Source organism: Ambystoma mexicanum, chromosome 8, assembly GCF_040938575.1.
Source record: "Ambystoma mexicanum isolate Mex_15411 chromosome 8, UKY_AmexF1_1, whole genome shotgun sequence".
NCBI classification, from domain to species: domain Eukaryota; kingdom Metazoa; phylum Chordata; class Amphibia; order Caudata; family Ambystomatidae; genus Ambystoma; species Ambystoma mexicanum.
In genome coordinates, this window is record NC_090929.1 from 719,180,521 (window position 1) to 719,203,339 (window position 22,819).

General features: G+C 46.9%; 1 protein-coding gene across 2 annotated transcripts in view; it reads left to right on the plus strand.

Annotated features, from left to right (window-relative positions):
* The window catches only part of MCU (mitochondrial calcium uniporter), a 1,096,889-nt gene that overhangs the window by 509,667 nt on the left and 564,403 nt on the right, over positions 1 to 22,819 (plus strand). For both annotated transcript variants that reach the window (XM_069610523.1, XM_069610524.1), the window contains one exon: positions 21,865 to 21,934. In XM_069610523.1, the coding sequence (XP_069466624.1) occupies positions 21,865 to 21,934 (70 nt within the window). The remainder of the gene's footprint in view (positions 1 to 21,864; positions 21,935 to 22,819) is intronic.

Below are 22,819 nucleotides of genomic sequence, written 5' to 3' on the forward strand. Positions count from 1 at the left end.
GAAGCTGCAGAGTATTACAGTTGTTTTTGAAACTTGAAAAGGGATGTCGACAGGGCGTGCCAGTAATACCATCCCTAGAGTGACGTCCACTATAACCATGGGCCTTCACGCGTTGTGGTTTATCAGATTGTTTTTTTCCACCATCGTGAGCGGACGCTTATCGCAGAGTCTCAATTCGGCTAATGCCATTTGCTTATGAAAAATTAAAAATGGTATATTCTTTCTGTCCTTTTCCTTACCGACTTCGACGAATCCATTGACTGGAAAAGACAACCATTGAAAAGACGATCGTTGGACGAATTCAAGATTTGACCGACCCTTTCGGCCTTGGAAGGCCCACCGGGCCTAGGCCATTACGTTGGGGAGAGTGGGGGTTGGTCATTGTACAATGCATTTTTCCCCTCCCTTCCTGTTTTCGCCTGGCTGCCATTCCCCTTAAACATAGATAGAACACCATTTAAATTCTGCCCCACGTGCAATAAAAAAATTCCTGTGGATTGACAAACACAGTGTGCAACTTGTGGCTGGCCTGGCCCCACGACGAGGGGCATTTTCGAGCCTGCAAGCTCTTCAAAACAAAGACTCTTAAAAGACTGAAGAACCAAGCGATGGGCCCATCACGCAATACAGGCCGAGGCCGCCATTGATGTCGAGGGAGCTTCCAGTGACGACAGCATCGCTGTCTTTTCAGACAGCGAGGGCGACAGGGATCCGTCAGGTTCCCAAGTGCAGGACCCTGACCCCAAGTGACCGACCGGCGGCTCTGTTATGGGGACGACACCTGGCGGCAAAAGCACTACCACTACCCCGCCACTAAACACACATCCCAGGGCAAGGAGTCGACGTTGAACAAACACCCAAGTACGGCATCAAGGGGGGGGAGGTCTACAGAATCCCTGTCCTCTGGGCACTCAAGGTCCCGATCGCCCCATGACAGGCCCTGTAAGTCTAACGACCAAGAAATGCCGTCCCTAAAACAATCGACCGAACATCGGCAGTTGAGGCGGTGGTCCGCTCCATTACCGAAAGTCGACATCATACGTCGAAATTGGCTGTAGAGTCGAAAAACACTAGTTTATCCCACCTAGTCAAAAAGCACGTCCCGGAGAGCCTGCTGAAGTCTAAGAACTCCAAGAAACACTCCTCCAAGAGCCTCAATCATAAAGATAAGTCTTCATAAGGACAAGTCTATCCCTACTTCTAAGAAAACACACTATGTCCCACAGGAGGAAACTTCTTTGGCTGAAGCCTTACAGTACAAGGGCCAATCCACACCCCATAGCCATCCTACACCCCTAGGACAAGTCCCTACCCCTCAGTACCCTGGTGTCATTCCCAGTTCAGCCCAATGGATTGCCGAAGAGACAGACAGGATCATGACTAGAATGACCTTTATGGCCAATTTCTTTGGAAACTAAACACAGGCTTACCAAAACTTTCAGGTTACACCTCCTACTACTGAGGCTTCCAGCTCTCAGCTAAAAAAGTGTGTCCTGAGTCACTACCCATGGTCAGTACAGTCCAACCAGTACCAAGCAATCGGTATGATGTCCATGAGGAGGAGGAGGAGGAGGATTCTTTTTCTTCTTCCCTGGCCTTGCCAATTCATCAGGACTCAGCAGTGACCGATTCGCCAATGGATAATCCGCCTCTCCATTACGATATGTTAATCAAAGCAGCTGAACTCTTTGGTATCCAGACACAAGGAACACAGCTAGACAAAGACTTTGTAGACGACATTTTGGGAGACGAGAAGGCTGCCGCCCAATTCCTTCCAATTTTACAGTCTGTCCAAAGGAGGAGGACACCTAACCAGACACAGGCAGCAAACCCGCGGGTAGAGAAACTTTTTTCCGCCCAGCGTCATCTGACCCGCTCTATATATGGGGGCAGCTTCAGCCGGATTCTCTCGTGGTTACCACAAATTGTAAAAGGGCAGGGACACCACTAGCTTCTTCAGAGGCACCCCCAGATAAGGAAAGCAAAAAGCTCTATACTATGGGGAGGAAGGTAGCGACTTAGGCAGCTTTTCAGACTGGAATCGCCAACAACTCCACACAGTTGGTAAATTAGAATTGACACAAATGGGACGAAATTACCCTAATAGCTTCTGCTCCCAAACCTCTAAAGTCTATACTAGCCCTGGTAGCAGCTGGCGGCAAAGCAACTTCCAGCTGCATTCTTAAAAACAATCTAGATGCTGCAGATAATGCGGGCAGAATTATCGCTGAAGGGACTATAATCATGCGCCCCACTTGGCTACACCAGTCTGGTTTTAAGCGAGAGACCCAGGCTATGCTACTTAACAAGCCGTTGAAACCAACAGTCTTATTCGGCAAAGCTGTAGAAGACTCCCTAAAGTCTGCCAAAGAGAAATACGACACCCTGAAATCTCTGGGCCAGCTGACTGACAAACCACCAGGCCAGAGGCGCGGAAGCAATTTTCACCGGTTTCGTGGCCAAAATTCCCAAAGTGGTTCCGGTTACGGACAGGGTCAAAATTCTTCACAGAATATCAACCAGGGCCAAACTTTGCAGGGTTACCAAAGAGGCCAGCGACCAACACGCGGCCGCGGGAGGTCCTCCATATCTAGTGGTGGAGGTACACCTTCTAAGCAATGACAGCCCGCTACAGGTTCCCTCCCATTCCTACCAAGTAGGGGGACGCATTTCACACTTCGCCCACACATGGGAGGAAATAACCACGGACAACTGGGTGCTATCAACAGTAGTGGGAGGTTATTGTGTAGCACTCATCCAAAAACCATCAAACCAGCCCCCGCGTCAAAGGAGATCAACGAGATAACAACTCATCCTTCTCGAGGAAGTCCGTGCACTGCTACTCAAAGACACCATAGAAGATCGTTCCTGCGAACAAGGTAAACAAGGGTATCTATTCAACTTACTTCCTCTCCATGTGCCCAGTGTTAGACTTACGCCCTGCAAACACTTATGTAAAGCTACAAAAATTCTGCATGACTGCTACAAGAAGTAATACCCCTGGTAAAGCGTGGGGACTACATGGCAACACTGGATATGAAAGATGCCTAGTTTCATATTTCAATGTTCCCAGCGCACAGAAAAAAGATTCTTGTGTTTCAAATAGCAAACCTGCGCTACCAATTCAAAGTGCTACCCTTCGGCATAGCATCGGCTCCAGGGTATTCACCAAGGTACTGGCGGTGGTGGCAGCGCACCTGCATAGGGAAGCAATCCCAGTGTACCCTACCCGGATGACTGGCTGATTACAGGTGAATCACCCCATCTCTGCAAGCAAAACATGCAAAGAAACATAAACCTTCTCTTCCAATTGGGATAAGAAACCTTGGTGGTCATCTTTGACTCCACACTTTCCTTCTCCACCCACATCTCTGATGTCTCTAAAAACTCAAACTTCCTACTGCACCTCCTCAGAGGTACTCTGCCTTTCCTCTCCTTCCCCCAGAAGCTCATGGTCTCCCAATCTCTGGTACGCTGTAGGTTGGAATATTGTAACAGCCTCTTTCTAAATCTACCTGTCTCTACTCTCCGCCCTCTGCATCTAATCCAGAACAGGACTGCTAGACTTGTCCTTGGCCTCAATCCCTGGGATTGTACCTCTCCAGCTCTGAAATCCCTCCATTGGCTCCCAGTGGATGCAACCATTAAATTCAAAACCCTCTGCATTGTCCACAAGGCTTTCTGGGGCCTGGGTCCAAAATACCTTCAGCTATCCCTCTGCAAATACCTCCTCTCTCGAGCTCTTCTCTCCTCTACCTCCCTCAGGGTCTGTCGTTTTTCAAAGAAACGAGCTGGGGGTAGATCTGTCTTCGGCTGGGGCCTTCCTCTGGAACAGCCTCACTGCCACTCTAAAACTTGAGAACCATATCCGGTTCCGGAAGCACCTCAAGACCTTCCTCTTTTCTTCTGCCTTCGCTCCTCCTCTCCCCTGTCTTTATTATTTATCTGTTTCTCCTTTGCTTCGCACTTTCCACTTCTCCCCCCTTCCATGCACTTGCGCGTTCTCAATGTCACTGGGCCTAGTAAGATCGTTGTTTTGTTCTCCCCTGTTCCCCTCCCTTGGCTTGTCGCGCTCTGAAACACTTGTGTTCGAGCGCGATAGAAATAAAATATCAATATCAATTCTTAATAAACGAGAAAGTCAAGCCTTGTACCAAACACAAAAAAACAGTTCCTAGGAGCCGTTTTAGACACGGAAGCAGGGTTAGTCTTCATCTATGGAAAGGGTACAGAACATGCTACGGCAAATAACTCTGTACCAAGCCAGTCGCCAGATTAGCGTACGCAAAGCAATGCGTTTACTAGGCAGGATGGCATTGTGCATTTACCTGGTCCCACACGCACATCTGCGCATGCGCCCCATGCAGGAGTGGTTGGCGAAACAATGGTCTCAGGCAAGTGGTCAGTGGGACGATCTAGTGGTGGTTCTGCCAACACTAGTACAAAATCTATGCTGGTGGACCAAGGAGAACCTGTTAAATGGAAAACCCTTCCACAATCCGGAAGTGCAAACGGTTGTTACAACAGACGCATCACTCTGCGGGTGGGGGGCACGTTACCTTCACCACACAGCACATGGTCTGTGGACTCACGTCACTGCACAGAACCACATCAACCTGCTGTAACTCCTAGCAGTATTCAAAGCGCTTAAAGCATTTGAAGCACAGCTGACTAACCAGTCGGTTCAGATCCTAACAGAGATCCCCACTGCAATGTTCTATGTCAACAAGCAGGGGGGCACACTCTCCAAATCTGTCCAAGCTGGCACAGAAAATATGGAGATGGGCGCTCAAACGGGGGATGGTCCTATCCTCCCAATACATTCCAGGGGTACTAAACACTGTTGCAAACTCTCTGAGCAGAGATTCCCTACCAGAGGAACATGAGCGGCAACTAAACACAAGTATTGTAGACCACATCTTCTCACAGTGGAGTTACCCCACGCTAGACTTGTTCGCTACGGGAGAAAACAAGCAATTCCCAGACTTTGCGTCCAGGATCCCCCAACCAGACTCTAAGGGGAACACCCTATGGGTGAACTGGTCAGGGAAATTTGTTAACGCTTTTCCCCTCCGACGAATCTAATGAGCACAGTAGTGAACAAGATTCACAGAGAACAGATGACACTCATCCTAGTTGCTGCCATGTGGGCAAGGCAGCCATGGTTTCCACATCTGTGCAAACGGGTGATGTGCGATCCCATCAAACTCCTGTGTCAAACCAATCTATTGACCCAACACAGGGGAATAACAGTGCACCCTCAACCACACTCGATGAACTTGGCAGCATGGCTCCTGAAGTCAGAGTTCGAACATCTCAATCTACCACAGTGGTGTATGGATATCCTCAAGGAGGCACGAAAACCAAACACCAGACACTGTTATTTCGACAATTGGAGGAGATGTGTAATTTGGTGCCAGTCTAAACCAGGAAACCCCATATAATGTACTCCATCCCACATTCTAAATGATATGCTCCACTTGTTAGACTTGGTATTAGTATTCAACTCCATAAAGGTACACCTGGCGGCTTTATCAGCGTACACCACCTCTCGGAGTAAGATATCATGGTGGAAAATTCCAGTCATTAAGGCATTCATGGAGGAGGTAACGAGACTCCACCCTCCAATTTCAAATCCACCGCCAGGCTGGGATCTCAATTTTGTACTCGCTAAGCTCATGGGGCCCCCATTCAAGCCTATGCATAATTCAAGTTTTAAACATCTGACATACAAGACTGCCTTCTTAGTGGCTATTACTTCCATAAAAAGTTAATGAATTGCAAAGCTCTGTCAGTGCAGGACCCTTTCTTTATCATTCGTAGAAAACAAATTGGTTTTACGTACACACCCAAGGTTCTCTCTTACATTAATTTCCAAATTCCACAGGAAGCAATCCATTGAGCTACCGGCTTTCTTTCAGAATCCAACTGGCTCAGCTGAGGCAAAACTCCACGCACTGGATGTTTGGAGGGCGGTCTTTTACTACGTAAATGATGCCAGACCGCTGCGAAAAACAGATCAACTGTTTCTCTGTAGCACCAGCCACAGAGGGAGACCGCATTTCCAAGAATGCCATCTCCAGATGGATAGTCAGATGCATACAACTATGCTATTCATTATCAAGCAAAACACTGCCTTTCACACAAAGAGCTCACTCCACAAGGAGCACAGGAGCTACTCTGGACTTTACCGCAAATGTCTCCTTAGACAGCATTTGCAAAGCAGCTACATGGAGCTCCTGTAACGCTCACCTGATTCCCGTAGAGGCGCCGGTCTTGACTGGGCGTATACCGTATCTTCAAAGGTGATGTGTAACACACGGCTGGCTCTTTGGGCTGGACCTCTGTGCACTGTATGTCTGACTCGAAGGGTAAGATGTCTGCAGATAGAAAATATCGGATTAAGGAACTGAGTTATTGAATGTTTCTCTCTTCTTCCCTTTCTCTTCTCCTGTAGAACCCCAAAGGTTAACGCTCTCACCTTAGGTAAGTGAACGCCGTGCTCTCCATCTGCCTCGGGGCAGGGTGCTGTAACCAGTTTCTTCACTGGATAAGGGGAGCAGGCCTCTTGACTTCAGAGGACTGCTGTCCGTCGTTTACTGCACGAACGGTAAGTTTCGAGTAATCCTAATGTCTTTAAAGTCTTTAGTAATGATGTCTCTTGTTTTGCAGGGTTCCGGCGATGGCGGATGACGGGCTGAAGTGAGTTGAAGATGGAGCCCGTGTGATGAATAGAAGCGCCTGGAAGCACGTAAGTAAGCGCTTGTTGCCTGCTTCACGATGCGCTCTAACTGTCTTTTTATTTTGCAGGTACAAGTTCGGAGCGGCTGCAGGGTGCCGGAATACCCACTGGGTTAGATGTGGAAAGGAGTAATGGCACGTGAGTATTAAAGTTCCCCAATGTCTTTAAACGCACCTTGTTTTGTCTTTCAGATGCGGGATGCAGCGCCGAAGGCCTCCGGAGCGTGCGAAGAGTTGGTAAGCTTTTGTCTTTCAGATGCCGGAATGCAGTGTGAAGACCTCCGGAGCGCACAAAGAGTAGGTAAGCCTTTCTTTCAGATGCCGGAATGCAGCGCGAGGCGTTGGTGACAGCCGATGGACCAGGTAAGTGAAGAGCTGTCACTGAAGACCGTAATGCTAACCTGTTCTTTCTTGTCTTAATAGGTGTTGCTGAAGACTGGATTCAGGATGGTAAACCTTTTTCCTTAGGCCCAGGATCAGATGCAGAAGACACGATGAGCGTTCTGCTACAGAGGATGCAGAATAACGCAAAGCAAGATTCATCCATCGGGTGTGGTTTAAATAGCCTCCTGTAGTGCTTAGGTGTCTCCTTCCACAGCCACGCCTAGGTAAGAAAAGAGTTCCTGCTTTCCAGAAGAGTTCCAGTGTTCTGAATCTAGGGAGTGGCTCCTGCCCCACCCAACAGGAAAAGTAGTTCCAAACAGAAGAGGATCAGAGGCTCAACTGGCAGGCAAGTAAGCAGCATGGTCTGCTGCAGGTAAGTCCACCCAAGCATTATGAGCCCGGCGCTTCCAGCGCTGGGACTGGGCATATTTATGAGCCTGGTGCCACTGGCGCCAGGACTGGGTCCAAAAGGTCCCAATTGGGACTGGTTGGCACTCGGAACCTGGGTTATGGATCTGCTTCCAAGGGAGTTGGGAAAACCCTGACCTTTTGGAAGCAGAGATCATGACAGTACCCCCCTCAAGGCCCCTCCCAAACCGGGCTTCTCCGGGGGTTTTGGCTTGTCAGGAAATGTTCGGTGAAATCTTTTGATTAGGCGAGGAGCGTGGACATATTCAGCAGGTTCCCAGGATCTCTCTTGGAGGCCGTAGCCTTTCCAGTCAATTAAGTAATATAGTTTAGATTTGGAGATCTTGGAGTCCAGAATGCTTTTGACTTCAAACTCGAGTTCTCCATCAACTAGGATAGGTTTTGGAGATTTAGTTAGTCGGGTTTGAGGTTGCACGGGTTTTAATAGAGAGACGTGGAAGACCGGATGTATCTTCATGTGCGGGGGCAAGTCCAACTTGACCGCTACTGGGTTTACTATGGTAGTGATGGAATAGGGACCAAGGTATCTTGGGTTGAATGTGCGTGGCCCTCTTAGAGGTAGATATTTGGTGGATAACCAGACTTGATCCCCTACTTGATATTGAGGGGCTTCCTTCCGATGTTGATCTGCTCCTTTCTTGTATTGTTCTTTAGCCCTTTGAAGGTGAGAAACAGCTTCCTTAAAGGCTTGGGTGATTGTAGAATGCAGGTAGTCTACTGCTGGTGTTTCAAGATCTTGGAGGGGATCCAACTCCGAGGTTCGAGGGTGACTGCCGTACAAAAGAAAAAACGGGGTTTTCCCAGTTCCCGAATGGACAGAGTTATTGTAGGCATATTCGGCTATCCAAAGGATGTCTTTCCAAGTTTTTTCCGTTTGTTGCAGCATGCAGCGTAAATACTGTTCCAGAGTTTGATTGGTCCTCTCGGTTTGTCCGTCGGTCTGAAGGTGGTGACTGGTCGATAGTCTCACATCAATTTGAGCCGACCGACAGCAACTTCGCCAAAAATGAGAAATAAATTGACTACCTCGATCCGAAATTAGAACCGAAGGAAAACCGTGCAGTCGGACGATGTTTTCGAGAAATTCTCGGGCAGAGTTGCTGCTGTTGGCAAGCCTTTGAGCGGAATGAAATGCGCCATCTTGGAGAATAAGTCCACGATTACTAGAATCGTATTGTATCCGGAGCATGGAGGTAGATCAGTGATGAAGTCCATAGAAAGCGTATGCCAAGGGCGAGGTGGGATGTCAATAGGGCGTAAGAGGCCTGCTGGTCTTTCCTTTTGACTCTTGTTTTGGGCGCATACTCCACAGGACATTATAAAGTCTCTGATATCTTTTTTCCAAGACGGCCACCAGAAGTAGCGCTTGATCTTTTCTGAGGTCTTGGCCATACCGGGATGTCCTTCCATTAAAGAATCGTGATAACAAGAGATTACTTTTTTCTGTAAATCTGTGCTGGGTAGGTATAATCGTTCTTGGAAATACAATAAGTTGTCCTTTACTGCAAAGTCCTTTCCCTGCAGATGCCAATTCTGTATGTCTGCTGGAGTTACAAGTTGCCTGGCTTTATCCTTAACTTCCTCTATGGATTCTGTGGCGATTACACCCAGAATTCTTTGTTCGGGAATGATTGGTACAGGTTTAGGGTTGATCAAGTGTTCTTCCACTCCCATCCGAGAAAGCGCATCAGCTTTACCGTTCTTTGTACCAGGTCGATAGGTAATTATGAAGTCAAACTCGGCAAAGAATAATGCCCAACGGAGTTGTCTAGAGGATTGGGCTTTTGCGTTTTTCAAATATTGCAGGTTTCGGTGATCCGTAATCACAGTAACGGTGTGTCGGGCCCCCAGCAGATAATGCCGCCAAGCCTTAAAGGCAGACTTGATAGCCAGAAGTTCCTTGTCAGTAATCGTGTAATTGATTTCAGGAGGCGAGAATTTGCGGGACCAAAATGCCACGGGATGCAACTGATTGGTTACCGGGTCCTTTTGTGATAGAACTGCCCCCATGGCAAGGCTTGAAGCATCAGTTTCCACGATGTAGGGGAGTTCGGGGCGAGGGTGTTTTAAGATTGGTGCAGAGATAAATTTAGTCTTCAAATCCTGGAAAGCTTGTTCAGCCTCCGTAGACCATTCAAAACGTTTGTTTTTCTTTAACAAGGCAGTGATGGGCTGGACTATTCGAGAGAATTCGGGGATAAACCTGCGGTAAAAGTTAGCGAAGCCTAACATGCTTTGCACACATTTTACGGAGGATGGTGATGGCCATTTGAGAACTGCATCGACCTTCTTTGAATCCATACGCACTCCGCCAGGTGATAATATGAATCCCAAGAATTCAACTTCAGTCACGTTGAAAACACATTTTTCCAACTTAGCGAAAAGTTTGTGTTGACGCAATCTTTCGAGGACCATTTTCACGTGTTTCCGATGTTCATATTCCGATGAAGAATAAACGAGGATGTCGTCAATGTAAACAACAACACACACATCTATGAGCTCTCTGAGGACATCGTTCATAAAATATTGAAAGGCGGCCGGGGCATTGTAAAGTCCGAAGGGCATGCCCTGATATTCAAATAGCCCCTACTTGGTGCGGAAGGCCGTCTTCCATTCATCGCCCTCTTTTACTCGTACCAAGTGGTAAGCTCCTCTAAGATCCAGCTTTGTATATATGCATGATTTTCTGACTTGGTCCAGGAGTTCAGGGATCAAAGGTAACGGATATCTATTCTTAACGGTGATCTGGTTCAGGGAGCGATAATCTATACAAGTTCTAAGGTCTCCTTCCTTTTTTGGAACGAAGAACAAAGCTGAAGAAGCAGGGGACTTGGAAGGACGAATAAACCCATTTGCCAGGTATTGATCCAGGTATTGTCGAAGGTGAAGGTTCTCAGGCTCGGCGAGGGCATAAATTCTACTACAAGGAGGAGTAGATCCAGGTATCAGGTCTATCTGGCAGTCATAAGACCTATGAGGAGGTAGAGAGTTAGCCTGATCCTTCCGGAAAACATCTTGGTATTCTAGGTATTCGGGAGGTAACTGGGGAGTCTCTGAAGAAATTGCTGCCAGTGCAACACCAGGTGGAGGGTGACAAGTAGAGACACATTCTGGAAACTGGACCGTTCTTGCTCGCCAATCGATCAGAGGATTGTGTTTCTCTAACCAAGGTATTCCTAGAATAATCTGAAACTGAGGGGCCTTGATCACATCGAACACGATCTTCTCATGGTGTCCATCTTGACTTACTAGCGTCACCTCTTGAGTGGTATGCGTTACTGGCCCGGAGGCTATCTCCGTACCATCCACCATAGTAATGACGTCCTTTACAGCCTTGGGACAAAGAGTTAGATTCATCCTCAAAACCATTTCATGATCCACATAATTGCCGATGGCACCGCTGTCGACGTAAGCTTCAATTGCATGTAATCGATCCGGATTATCAGGGCTAATGAGGACCATAGGTATCACGAAATGCGAGGTCACGGAACTGGTTTTCACGCTCGGCAAGAGGACCTCTATTCTTGTCGGGCGAGGTCGTTTCCCTGCTCAGAGTTTGTAACTTTGGTAACTGCAGCTCCTACTGCCTTCTTGGCAGGTTTCACCGGACAGTCTCGAAGAAAGTGCCCTGAGTTTCCGCAATAGAGGCATAATTGCAACTGTTTTCTCCTTTCCCGCTCCTTTTGTGTTAGAGGACCTTTCAGACCCCCTATTTGCATGGGTTCCCCGGAGTCTACTCCTTTGGAAGGAGTTGGCGGTTTGGAAAATACTCGAGCATCAAACTTGGAACGATCGGCCTTCCTGTTCTGCAGTCTGTGATCTATTTGAACGACTAAGTCTATATAGTCCGAACAATCTTGTGGGGGATTCACTACTTGGGCTAACACATCTTTGAGCTCTCCACGTAGACCTCTATAAAACAGCGTAATCCTTTTGTCCTCAGGCCATTGAGTTTCCACTATCAGTCTGTTGAAAGACGCAATATAAGCCAAAAGGTCTTGATTACCTTGTCGCAACGAAAGAAGCTCATTGTCCAAGGCCTGCCCCTGTGAATGTCTTGCGAACAGTTTTTCCATACTGAGCTGAAAAGCTTGAAAATCATGGAGGACCGGATCATTTTGATTTACTAGAGGGATCGACCAGTCTGCCGCATTGCTACTAAGGTACGAAAGCACGAAAGCTACTTTAGCTTGATCAGTTGGAAAGGCTGCTGGCCGGCATAAGAAATGCAACCGGCACTGATCGATAAATACTGCAAACCTCTTTGGGTCACCAGAAAATCGTTCGGGCAGAGCCAGAGGTACATTCCCAGGTAGGTTGATCTGCACTGGATTCATAGAGGATGTAGAAGGAAGATTTCCCCCAGATGCGGGTAACGGGGTCTGTCCGGCTTGTGACTGTAGCAATTGTCTAGCGAGATCATCTGTTCGCTCCTTGGAAATAATCAGTTCCCTTCTTAGAGCGTTCGTTTCCCGACGGGCTGCATGCACTTCTGCCCTTAGTTCCCCAAGTAACTGGGCTAGCTGGTCGGTATGCGAGGTTTCCATAGCGCCTGGACGGGAGTTTTGTGGTAGGCTTTGCGTTCTGTAACGCTCACCTGATTCCCGTAGAGGCGCCGGTCTTGACTGGGCGTATACCGTATCTTCAAAGGTGATGTGTAACACACGGCTGGCTCTTTGGGCTGGACCTCTGTGCACTGTATGTCTGACTCGAAGGGTAAGATGTCTGCAGATAGAAAATATGGGATTAAGGAACTGGGTTATTGAATGTCTCTCTCTTCTTCCCTTTCTCTTCTCCTGTAGAACCCCAAAGGTTAACGCTCTCACCTTAGGTAAGTGAACGCCGTGCTCTCCATCTGCCTCGGGGCAGGGTGCTGTAACCAGTTTCTTCACTGGATAAGGGGAGCAGGCCTCTTGACTTCAGAGGACTGCTGTCCGTCGTTTACTGCACGAACGGTAAGTTTCGAGTAATCCTAATGTCTTTAAAGTCTTTAGTAATGATGTCTCTTGTTTTGCAGGGTTCCGGCGATGGCGGATGACGGGATGAAGTGAGTTGAAGATGGAGCCCGTGTGATGAATAGAAGCGCCTGAAAGCACGTAAGTAAGCGCTTGTTGCCTGCTTCACGATGCGCTCTAACTGTCTTTTTATTTTGCAGGTACAAGTTCGGAGCGGCTGCAGGGTGCCGGAATACCCACTGGGTTAGATGTGGAAAGGAGTAATGGCACGTGAGTATTAAAGTTCCCCAATGTCTTTAAACGCACCTTGTTTTGTCTTTCAGATGCGGGATGCAGCGCTGAAGGTCTCCGGAGCGTGCGAAGAGTTGGTAAGCTTTTGTCTTTCAGATGCCGGAATGCAGCGCGAGGCGTTGGTGACAGCCGATGGACCAGGAAAGTGAAGAGCTGTCACTGAAGACCGTAATGCTAACCTGTTCTTTCTTGTCTTTATAGGTGTTGCTGAAGACTGGATTCAGGATGGTAAGCCTTTTTCCTTAGGCCCAGGATCAGATGCAGAAGACACGATGAGCGTTCTGCTGCAGAGGATGCAGAATAACGCAAAGCAAGATTCATCCATCGGGTGTGGTTTAAATAGCCTCCTGTAGTGCTTAGGTGTCTCCTTCCACAGCCACGCCTAGGGAAGAAAAGAGTTCCTGCTTTCCAGAAGAGTTCCAGTGTTCTGAATCTAGGGAGTGGCTCCTGCCCCACCCAACAGGAAAAGTAGTTCCAAACAGAAGAGGATCAGAGGCTCAACTGGCAGGCAAGTAAGCAGCATGGTCTGCTGCAGGTAAGTCCACCCAAGCATTATGAGCCCGGCGCTTCCAGCGCTGGGACTGGGCATATTTATGAGCCTGGTGCCACTGGCACCAGGACTGGGTCCAAAAGGTCCCAATTGGGACTGGTTGGCACTCGGAACCTGGGTTATGGATCTGCTTCCAAGGGAGTTGGGAAAACCCTGACTTTTTGGAAGCAGAGATCATGACAGCTCCGTACACACTTTCACTCAGCACTACTGCATTGACACTCATTCCAAAGCCGATACACAGGTGGGACAAGCGGTTCTAAAACATCTATTCGCCGCTGCTCCTTCTCACAACCCACCTTCTTCTCCTAACACTGCTTGCTAATCTATGCATAGCATGTGATCTAAGCAAATTCCACAAGCCTCAGAAGGGATACATTACTCACTGTAATCGCATTTCTGATGCTTGTATCTGCTTAGATTCACATGCGCCCACCCTTCCTCCCCTGAGAGAAAGTGCATAGATGCTATATGAGCCTCTCTGATATTTATCTGCTTGGATACACCTGTACTCACCAAACGCTTCATGCTACCTCATGCCAGAAACAAAACAACTCTGCAGCTTCCGCTTGATGTCGGCCTATGCATAGCATGTGAATCTAAGCAGACACAAGCCTCAGAAATATGATTAAGGTGAGTAATGTATCATATATATTAGTTTTGGTTAAGTTGCGCAACTCATAGGAAGAGCATTTTTTGGGCGAAATATATATATATATATATATATATATTTCTGAGGCTTGTAAAATCTGCTTAGCTCTCATGCTGTGCATAGGCCGACATCTAGTGGAAGCTGCAGAGTATTACAGTTGTTTTTTACGAAACTCAAAGGGATGTCGACAGGGCGTGCCAGTAATACTATCCCTAGTGTGACGTCCACTGTACCCATGATCCCTCCCGTGTCTAGGTCCCTCAGATAGTTTTTTTCCACCATACTAGACGGACACGTATAGTGGAGTTCTTTTTGGCGAGAAGCCATTGACTTTGAAAAATTACGATTGTTTTTCTTTCTATCCTTCCTTTGACTGACGTAACACCACGCTGAGGAAAGAGAAAGAATACTGCCATCGGAGACCATCGCGACGGACCGTACGTCCTTGGAAGGCCGCCCCGGGCCTCGGCCCAGACAGTAGGGAGAGAGGGGGGAGGCCATTTTAAAATGCATAGTCTCCCCTTGCTACACTTTGTTCGCCCAGCTGTCATCTCCTTAACCCAGAATTATGGAAAACACTCCATTTAAGTTTTGCCTTAAGTGCAACCGTAAATTCCCCTTGGTGGACAAACATTTAGTTTGCAACTTGTGTCTCCCAAGAGACCACGTTGAAACGTCTTGTCATGCGTTTACACTCTTCAAGCCTAAGACGTTGAAGGACCGTTCCACTAAGCGCTGGGCCCACTACGCCAGGCAACTCGAGGCTATGGACGTAGGAGCCTTCAGCGATGGCAGCAACGCCGCACTTTTGGACGGCGAGGGCACCGTAGTAGCTGCAGCTACCCAAGCGGAGACCCCCGACGCTGTAGGACAGGCCGGATGCCATGTTGTGGGGACTACACCCGGCGGCGGGAGCGCTTCAAAAGCACACACAAGCCCCAGTCGACATTCGACAGATGAGTCGAAAATTCAACAACGCCGTGAACGGTCCACCGAGTCCCAATCCTCTGACCAATCTTGTTCAAGATCACCACAAGACAGGGCTAAAACAGCACGGTTGTCGCATGAAAAAACGGACACACCTTCCGAAGGTCATTCGTCTGCGGACGAAACCTCTGCCCCCACACTTGAAATTTGACGTTTTTCATCTAGTAAAACGTCAGACCCCAAAAAGTCTGTTCCACGCTCCTCTGGGTCCCCAGGAGTGTGGGGGAGGGAAAACAACCATAAGAAATCCTCTAAAACCCTTCATAGGGACAAGAGCCCTACTCTGCAAGACCAAATGGCCATACATTGGAATGAGGGAAAAAGCAAACATTATAATGGATATTATGGCGGGGCCAAATGTACACTTCAGAAATAAAGGGATGACACCAAGTTCAGAAAAACAAATCGCGTTCCAGAAATGGAAAGAATTGAGGTTCACGGGCAATAAGACACGGGATGAAGACGTTAGGCATGAGGTCGAGGCCTTCAGTTTGAATCTGTTTGAGATAGATATGAACACTGATAGTGGCATGCATTCTTGTATTTCCTGAAATGAGACCTCTTGGTTTCCACTTGGAGCTCCACGAACCAAAATGCTGGTACAGCCGCATTTTGCCAGTCCATTGAGGGAGCGCAAAAAAGTTTTTTTTATTAAAAAAAAAATACGTATTTTCGTGTAGCCAAATTGAAACCTTTGGATGCAACTTTGCATTTCAGGGTAAGGGCATGGCGGAGTGTCTCCCTTATGTACAGAACCTGCATTCCCTTTCACTGTGCTGTGCCGCACAGACTACTATCTTAAGACTCCCTGTCAAACCTTAACATTCTGTCCCTCTGCCAAAGTCTCGTGAGAGTGGGACAGAATGTGTGGCGTGATCCTTGAAGGTCCTCCACCACAGCCATACCCCACTAGAACGCCTCCCAATTTCTGGCCTCCTAAAAGTCATAACCGCAACACTCAACTCATGTCTTTAGAGTTGGCTGTTATCGTTGTGCAGTACGAGGCATCCTGATGGTGCAGTGAACCAGAGACATGCCGGGAATCCCACTTAAACATTGTCTGGCTAATGTGCGGTTAGTGGAAGCATTCATCTATGAAACGGGAAGGGGATGAGTGACAAGCTGCTGCCATGTTCTTCCAAGTACTGAGATGAGAAGATAAGGTGTGCTTCAGCCCTGCGAGAAATAGGGCTTGAAGCGAAGCATATAAAGAAAAATTGTGTGTATCCGCAAAAGCTTAGATTTCAAACAAGGCATTTTTATGTACAATCAACCCATGGAGTAGTTACGGTTTTTATAACGCGCATATGTGTCAAATTCTAGTTAATTTAGAACAGGATAGCCTGTGGCTGGGGTGGGGTGGATAGCTCGGCACATAGGCCGTTAGTAATTCAGTCTATGCCATCCTGAATCACCTACAAAGTTATGATCCAAATGCAGTAGACTGTTGGAACTGTTGAATTCAGGTTTTTTGAAGTTTTATTTCCGGATTGGAAACCCCAGGCGTCCTCTATTCATGGGGCCTGGTCTCTTGTAGTAAAGGAATGGTCCAGTGATGAGTGTAGTGGCCGTAATCGTCCTTCAGTTTGTCGATGTTAAGTGGTTTCATGAATTTCTTTTCATTTGCCTGATTCCCAGAGGATTGGTTTGGATTGATCCAAAGAGGTAGTCGTCTGTATTTTAGTGTTTCTTTTGATGGGTGGTGGCAAATTAATTCAAATGTGGTCGATTTTAAGTTTATTTTCTGTATCTTATGGTGATGGAAGCTCTAGCTGGGTAGGGCATTTGTTCCAATAGGCCCCCTGCCTGATGCATGGGATTTTGAATGGACGTTTTTCTCCACTGCGAGCCAGTGAATGGATTTTAAGGCCGGAGTTTCAAGGCCTACATTTTTTAATTGTTTTATGGGGAATAAAAACAGATGGAGAAGTGTAAAGAAACTCTCAAATAAAATTCCTTACTCCACTGTGTTCACTCTTACTTCAGCTGCTTCCCTGTTTTATTAAAGACCTGCTCTCGGATACCAATAGGCGTACGTTCCAGCATCTATTATTGCCATAGCAATTCCCAAAGTTGCCAGTTAAAACGAAGTCTGCATCAAAGGGCCGAGCAATGCACAGATGGCCGATGAGCACATTGTATGAAGCAAGAGCTAATGTCTAGCTTTTATGCCTCAAACCCATCCCACGGGCCTAATTGAAAGGACTCTATTTCAACATCAGTTGTGCTTTTTACTGTTCTGGAGCTTTTCCTTGTGTTCACATAGCTATTTGGGCAAAATATCAGAACAAGCCTTGAATGGTTTTCTTGAGTAGGCCGATTCACCTGTCTGGGCTTGCATGCCATGGTCGTTAAGGCTTTCTGTATGAATACTGTCGGGTTCATTTTAATTATTTTTGGACAGACTCTGTGAAATGTACTGAACCCGTGCATGCGACTAGCTCAAGCTTTTTCATGGGCAGGTGCGAAGTCGGTGATAGAAGGCTTTAAATACCATTTGTGCATGTCTGATTTTACACCAGCATCATGCTATGTACAGAGCCTCTTCCCGCAGGTGGTTACCAAGTGCAAATTATACAGAACCTGCACCTCCTGCAAGCATGATCCTAGTCCGAATGTAGGTATTATATGCCCGTAGGCCCCTGTGCCCACATATTTGACGACCAACATGGGGCGCCAGGAGGCTTTACAGAGACCTAGTACACTCGCCTTGGTGTTAAGTGTATTCCTATTGCAAGCATGGCCATCGGCGTGAACTACACATACACTGCAGAGAGATATTTTAGAGTATATGTTAAAACCATTACATGTTAAAGACAACAATGCGATTAATAGGCATACGTGCTGAATTTGCTATGTTGTTTGTTTTTTATAGTGTGCACATCACATCGCGGTCTTCAAGCGCTACTTTGGAGGTTGGTTTTGGGGGTGCGGGGGTGCAAGTGTACCGTTGTTGATTGTGGCCGCACTGTAGGGCAGCACTACTGGGATGCTTACGTGCTTTTGGAATACCCCTTCTTTGTTGACAGCTTTCTGGGGTGGACTGGCCTATAGGGAACTCTGGAGATTTCCGGTAGCCCTCTGCGCCCTGGGCCTCTTGTGTGGTATTTCCAAATTTTCCGATAGAAAAAGGGTTGGGCTTGCTGGCGATGTGTAGTGTAGGGACACTTTGAAAATTATTTTCAAGGCCTCTTTTGAATCCCAGTCCACCCCTGACAGCCGTAGCAACTTGCAAGGGCCAAACAAAGTGTTGCGGGAATGGGGGGTGGGGGGGCTGTGGATGTGCCTTGCCCTACAGTGGCAGCCCCGGGGCAGGAGGCAAAAGGACACAATAACCTCTACCTCGTTGGCCCAGGTGCCATTACCTTAGGCTTGTGAGCCTGAGCTCTTTGGATTGTGGAATACTCTGGGCGGTGGCCTTCTGCATATGGTGGTGCCCCTGCTCCTTGTCAAGTTTTGCCAGCATTTTGAGTGTGACTGGAGACAGGCTGACAACGGCGTTGGAAGTGATCTGGGGCTGTTTGCTTGGTGCACACTGTTTGCAGGTCTTCTCCTTAGGGTGACAAGATTTCCAAAACGAAAACCGGGACGGCCAACAACATAAAAGGAGGACCACCCATTACTGTCCCTCTCCCAACACACCACCACCCAATCCGATTTCCTGTACTTCTTTCTATAAATTATATATTATCTACATTGTACCGTTTTGTCTGCGGATCTTGACATGTTAATTAAACGCAAGCTTTTGCTCTAATTTGTATTACATGGCTTGCTGTACAATAATTTCCAAGCCAGTCTCTGTGGCACAGTCAGTAAGTGTTGTCCTTTGCCCAAAACCGGGACAGGGTTTTTAAATCTAAAAAACCTTTTAGAGGAGGGGGGGGCAGATGACCCAATTCTGGGACCGTCCCGGCAAAACCGGGACATCTGGCAGAGTACACAGGAGAAGTAGGGTCAACCGTTAGCCCTGGGGCCTGTGAGGCATGCAGAGGACTAGCGTTGGTGCCTTGCCTGCTGACATTGCTCTGTCCAGGTGCTTCTGATTTGTCCTTGCTGCTCTGGGCTACTGTGGGCATGCACTAGATGGCTTCTCTGTTGCCCTTGGCGCCCCCCCCACCCTCCGCTTTACCCCTCCCTCACGTATCCTATTGATGTGAACCAGTTGTCTGCTTCTGCGCTCTCCTGTCCGATTTAGCCCTCTGCAGAACTCTGATGCGATTACCTTCTTGGCGCAGTGCATTTTGTTATAGATACCGATATATTAAAGTAATTCTATGCCTGGAGCTCTGCTGGTTACTACTGATGGTGGCATAAACTCAGCAGTTGAAACAGCACACAGCTGCAGATGTGTGCCATGGGTGTCCCCAGTGCCATAGCGAGATATACTTTATCAAAGTTCTTTTTTTCTGGTTTTATATGTTGCATGACTCACTGTCTCGATTGCTGTACAATCGGATGCTCCATTTAGATGGTTCCCAATCTAACATTGCAAGACACCATAGTTGCATTATTTTTCCTACCTAATGGCTATGACCACGTGGCTGGTGTTTGCTTGATGGCAAAAGGTGGCCAGTCTGCTTTGACTTTCTGAACTACCGACAGGGCGAGGAATACACAGGAAGGAGGTGCAGCAGTGGCTAGCACAGACAGCAGTCTGGTTTGGCAACAGTGATAGCAGAATTGAAGGTGGACTTCACAACTGTCTGCTCCAAACTAGACAAATCAACCTTTAAGGTAGATCCCCTCCAGATACGGCTGGATAAAGAATGCTGCAACTTCTGGCCTCCGCCCCCTTGATCCACAGGCAAGTCCCTGGAAACAGGGTAGAGTGAAGCGGGCCCTCAACATCGTGTGGTCCCACAATGCCGCCAGAATATCTGCCAATGCTAGAGAAGCCAGGATTTCATCCCCCAGTGTCTTCAATATTGTTGGAACGGTGTGTGATTGGGCACAGTGGTTACATCTCCCAGCTCTGCAGACCTCTATGGAAAGGGGTCCATCAAGCTCGGGTGGCAAGACACGCCCCAGTCCTTACCCTTTTCATTGCTGTCTGTAAGATTGTGGAACATTGGAATTTTTATCCTGTTTAATGCACCCTTCTGGCTTGTCCAAACCTCTACGTGTATGAAAGTAGATTTACGCTATACCCGTCAGAGTCCTTTATGGGGGAAATAAAAGCGTGCTGCCCACTTGTGACACAAATATTTGTCACATGGAGTAAAAGGGGAATTAAATATTTTGGCAATCTACACTTGTACATTTGGGTGTTAGATTTCAAGCAAAAGCTCGTATGGCATCTGTCCCCTGCATGCAGTATTATAGGATGTGAAAGGCATTTAGAGGTTCCAGTAGGAGCTACGAATGCAAGCTTCCATCCACCCTCCTCCATCGAGTATGGAAGCATTGGGGTGCAAGGGAATTGTCTTCCATTTATGATAAAATGCAAATACTACTGTACACTGTGCTCAATAAGGCACATATTATATGACATGTATAACGCGCCTGTACAAGTTTTTCTTCGCGTGACAATATTTGACAGTGATTTCGATTGTGCAGATAACAATGGAGCAGGATATGAGACCATACTTGTAATGTTTAATTACTCTTCATATTAAACTTAAGGTCTTGCATCGGACCTATGCAACAGCATCAACATCGCAGCATTATATTGTGCCTGGAAGATCAGTACGTGGTTGGTGTGGAAGTACAGATGCAGAATTCTTTTACATGTTTTGGGTGTTCCCAAAAGTAGCCCAGGTTTGGAATGAGTTTCTCCTTAAATTATCGGATTAGAAGCAGTACTTACTGTTGACCACTTGGGTGCCTGTATGGGGGATATTATAGCGTATCCAACAATCTTTATAAACTGCTGTCACTTGGGCTTCTTTTGGTTAAAATATGTATTCTCGTAACATGGAAGGGGTACTCCTTGTTTGTTGATTGAGAAATAGTTGTTTGAGTTTATTGGGTGCAATGACAGTGAAGAAACCTATTGTATAGTCTGTCACTGAAAGGCCTCATCGAGATGTTTAGCTCCCACTACGGCTCTATCTTGTACAGACTTATGCTTTGCTAGAATGCAGAGAATGAGAACTCGCAGCTATGCTCCAAATACATTTATTATAGCAATAACTCCCAATAGGGGCCCATGCGCCGTTACCACCTGATCCGTCCTGTTGGATCGGGTTTTGTTGTTTTTAGTACCCCAGGTTTTCACTACGGAAACCTGAGCTGCTAGCAGTAATATATTTTGTTTGGGTGAATAGGACACCTCTGGCAGGGACACGGAGCGGCAGCAGCGGCGGGGGGCGCTACCTCTAAAGGAATCTAAGTGGGATGGGAAAGGACCAGAGACCCGAAGGGAGGGCAGGGTCTTGGGTTGCTTGGAACGTGGCTTGAGATTGTGGGGTTCAGGCCATAATCGGAGCAGCCCGTTTGGTTGGGTCCCCCGCCCTGGGTAATTTACCTGTCATTATTGTTTGTACTGACTGATGCCCGTTTACACCTTGCTCTCCACTGCTGACTTGTCTCAGGTGAAAGGTTGAGGCTCACTTTTTCCCCTCGATATTGTACTATGTAAACCCTGTAGTATGTACTACTATATATTGCCATGTTTGACTTTGTAATCAATGTTTTTAAATATTTTTTTTAAAGCACAGAGCACTGTCAGTATAGAGCTGCATTGTGATCCTTTAATAGTGTCTTGTCATGTGAAGACTGGCCACAGTGGTGGAGGTATTTGAAGCATTATACTCGCCTTGTATTTGACAATTTATATTGTGAACCCTTAAGAGTGACAATTGAAAAAGGATGAAGGGGAGTTCAACTGTACTTATTGATAACCATTTTAACATTTCTTTTTGTTTCTATTTTAGGTTCACCAGAGACTCCCTGCATGGCACAGCCAGAGAATCGTATTTTGTAGTACAGTGGTACCATCTGATGGTGAGTACCGACTGAATATTGTATTCTTCATCTAAATTGACACATTTCATCCGGTTTGGAAATGGATGTAATTATGTTCTAAACATTTCTTTAGAAAATAATTTTCTGTGTAATTCTGCCAGCAACCCTGATCCCCCAAAGTTTTTATCTAAACACCATCCGGAGTGATTTGTGCATCACAGATGCCCCTCATGTACCTATATCTGTAATAGTTGAGTTTAAAGAAGTAAGATTCGAACGCCGAGAATCTACTTCTTAAAAACCAAGGGCCAACTTTCTGATCTGTTTAATTTGTATTCATTTTTTGTTTTTTGGTTTACAGCAAACCTTATATAAGTTTAAACAAAATGTAAACAAAACAATTTTTAAGCACATTTTATAACCATAAATCTTGTCAATGATTTGGAGAAGTCATTAATAACCTAATAGTCACGAACATTTGTAAAAAAATTTTCATTTAACATTCTCTACCCAAATTCTGTGTTAATAGAGTAGACATATTATGTAGAAAACCAGTAAAATGCTGTAATCTTATTAAGTGCCAATTTTAATGTGCAATACATGTTTGTATTTCAACGCTTTTCCGATCATTTTATATCCTACATAACCTGGCCTCTCTGGGAATGAATCATTATGCCACCCCCTTCCCACTAATAACAAACAAAAACCATTATAGGCCTCTTGGCCATATTCCGCCGACCTTTAGTAGCTCCTGACATCCATCTGTCCGGCCGGCCGGCCCTTGGCCCACCCTCATTTCCATTTTCACAAGTCTGTTGGCCGCTTTAAGGTTTTGGGCCAGACCTTACTCTCTAAGAAATCCCGCCCCCCCATGTCCCACTGTCTAACTAACTTGAGGGGTGAACATTTTACTTTTCCCCCTGG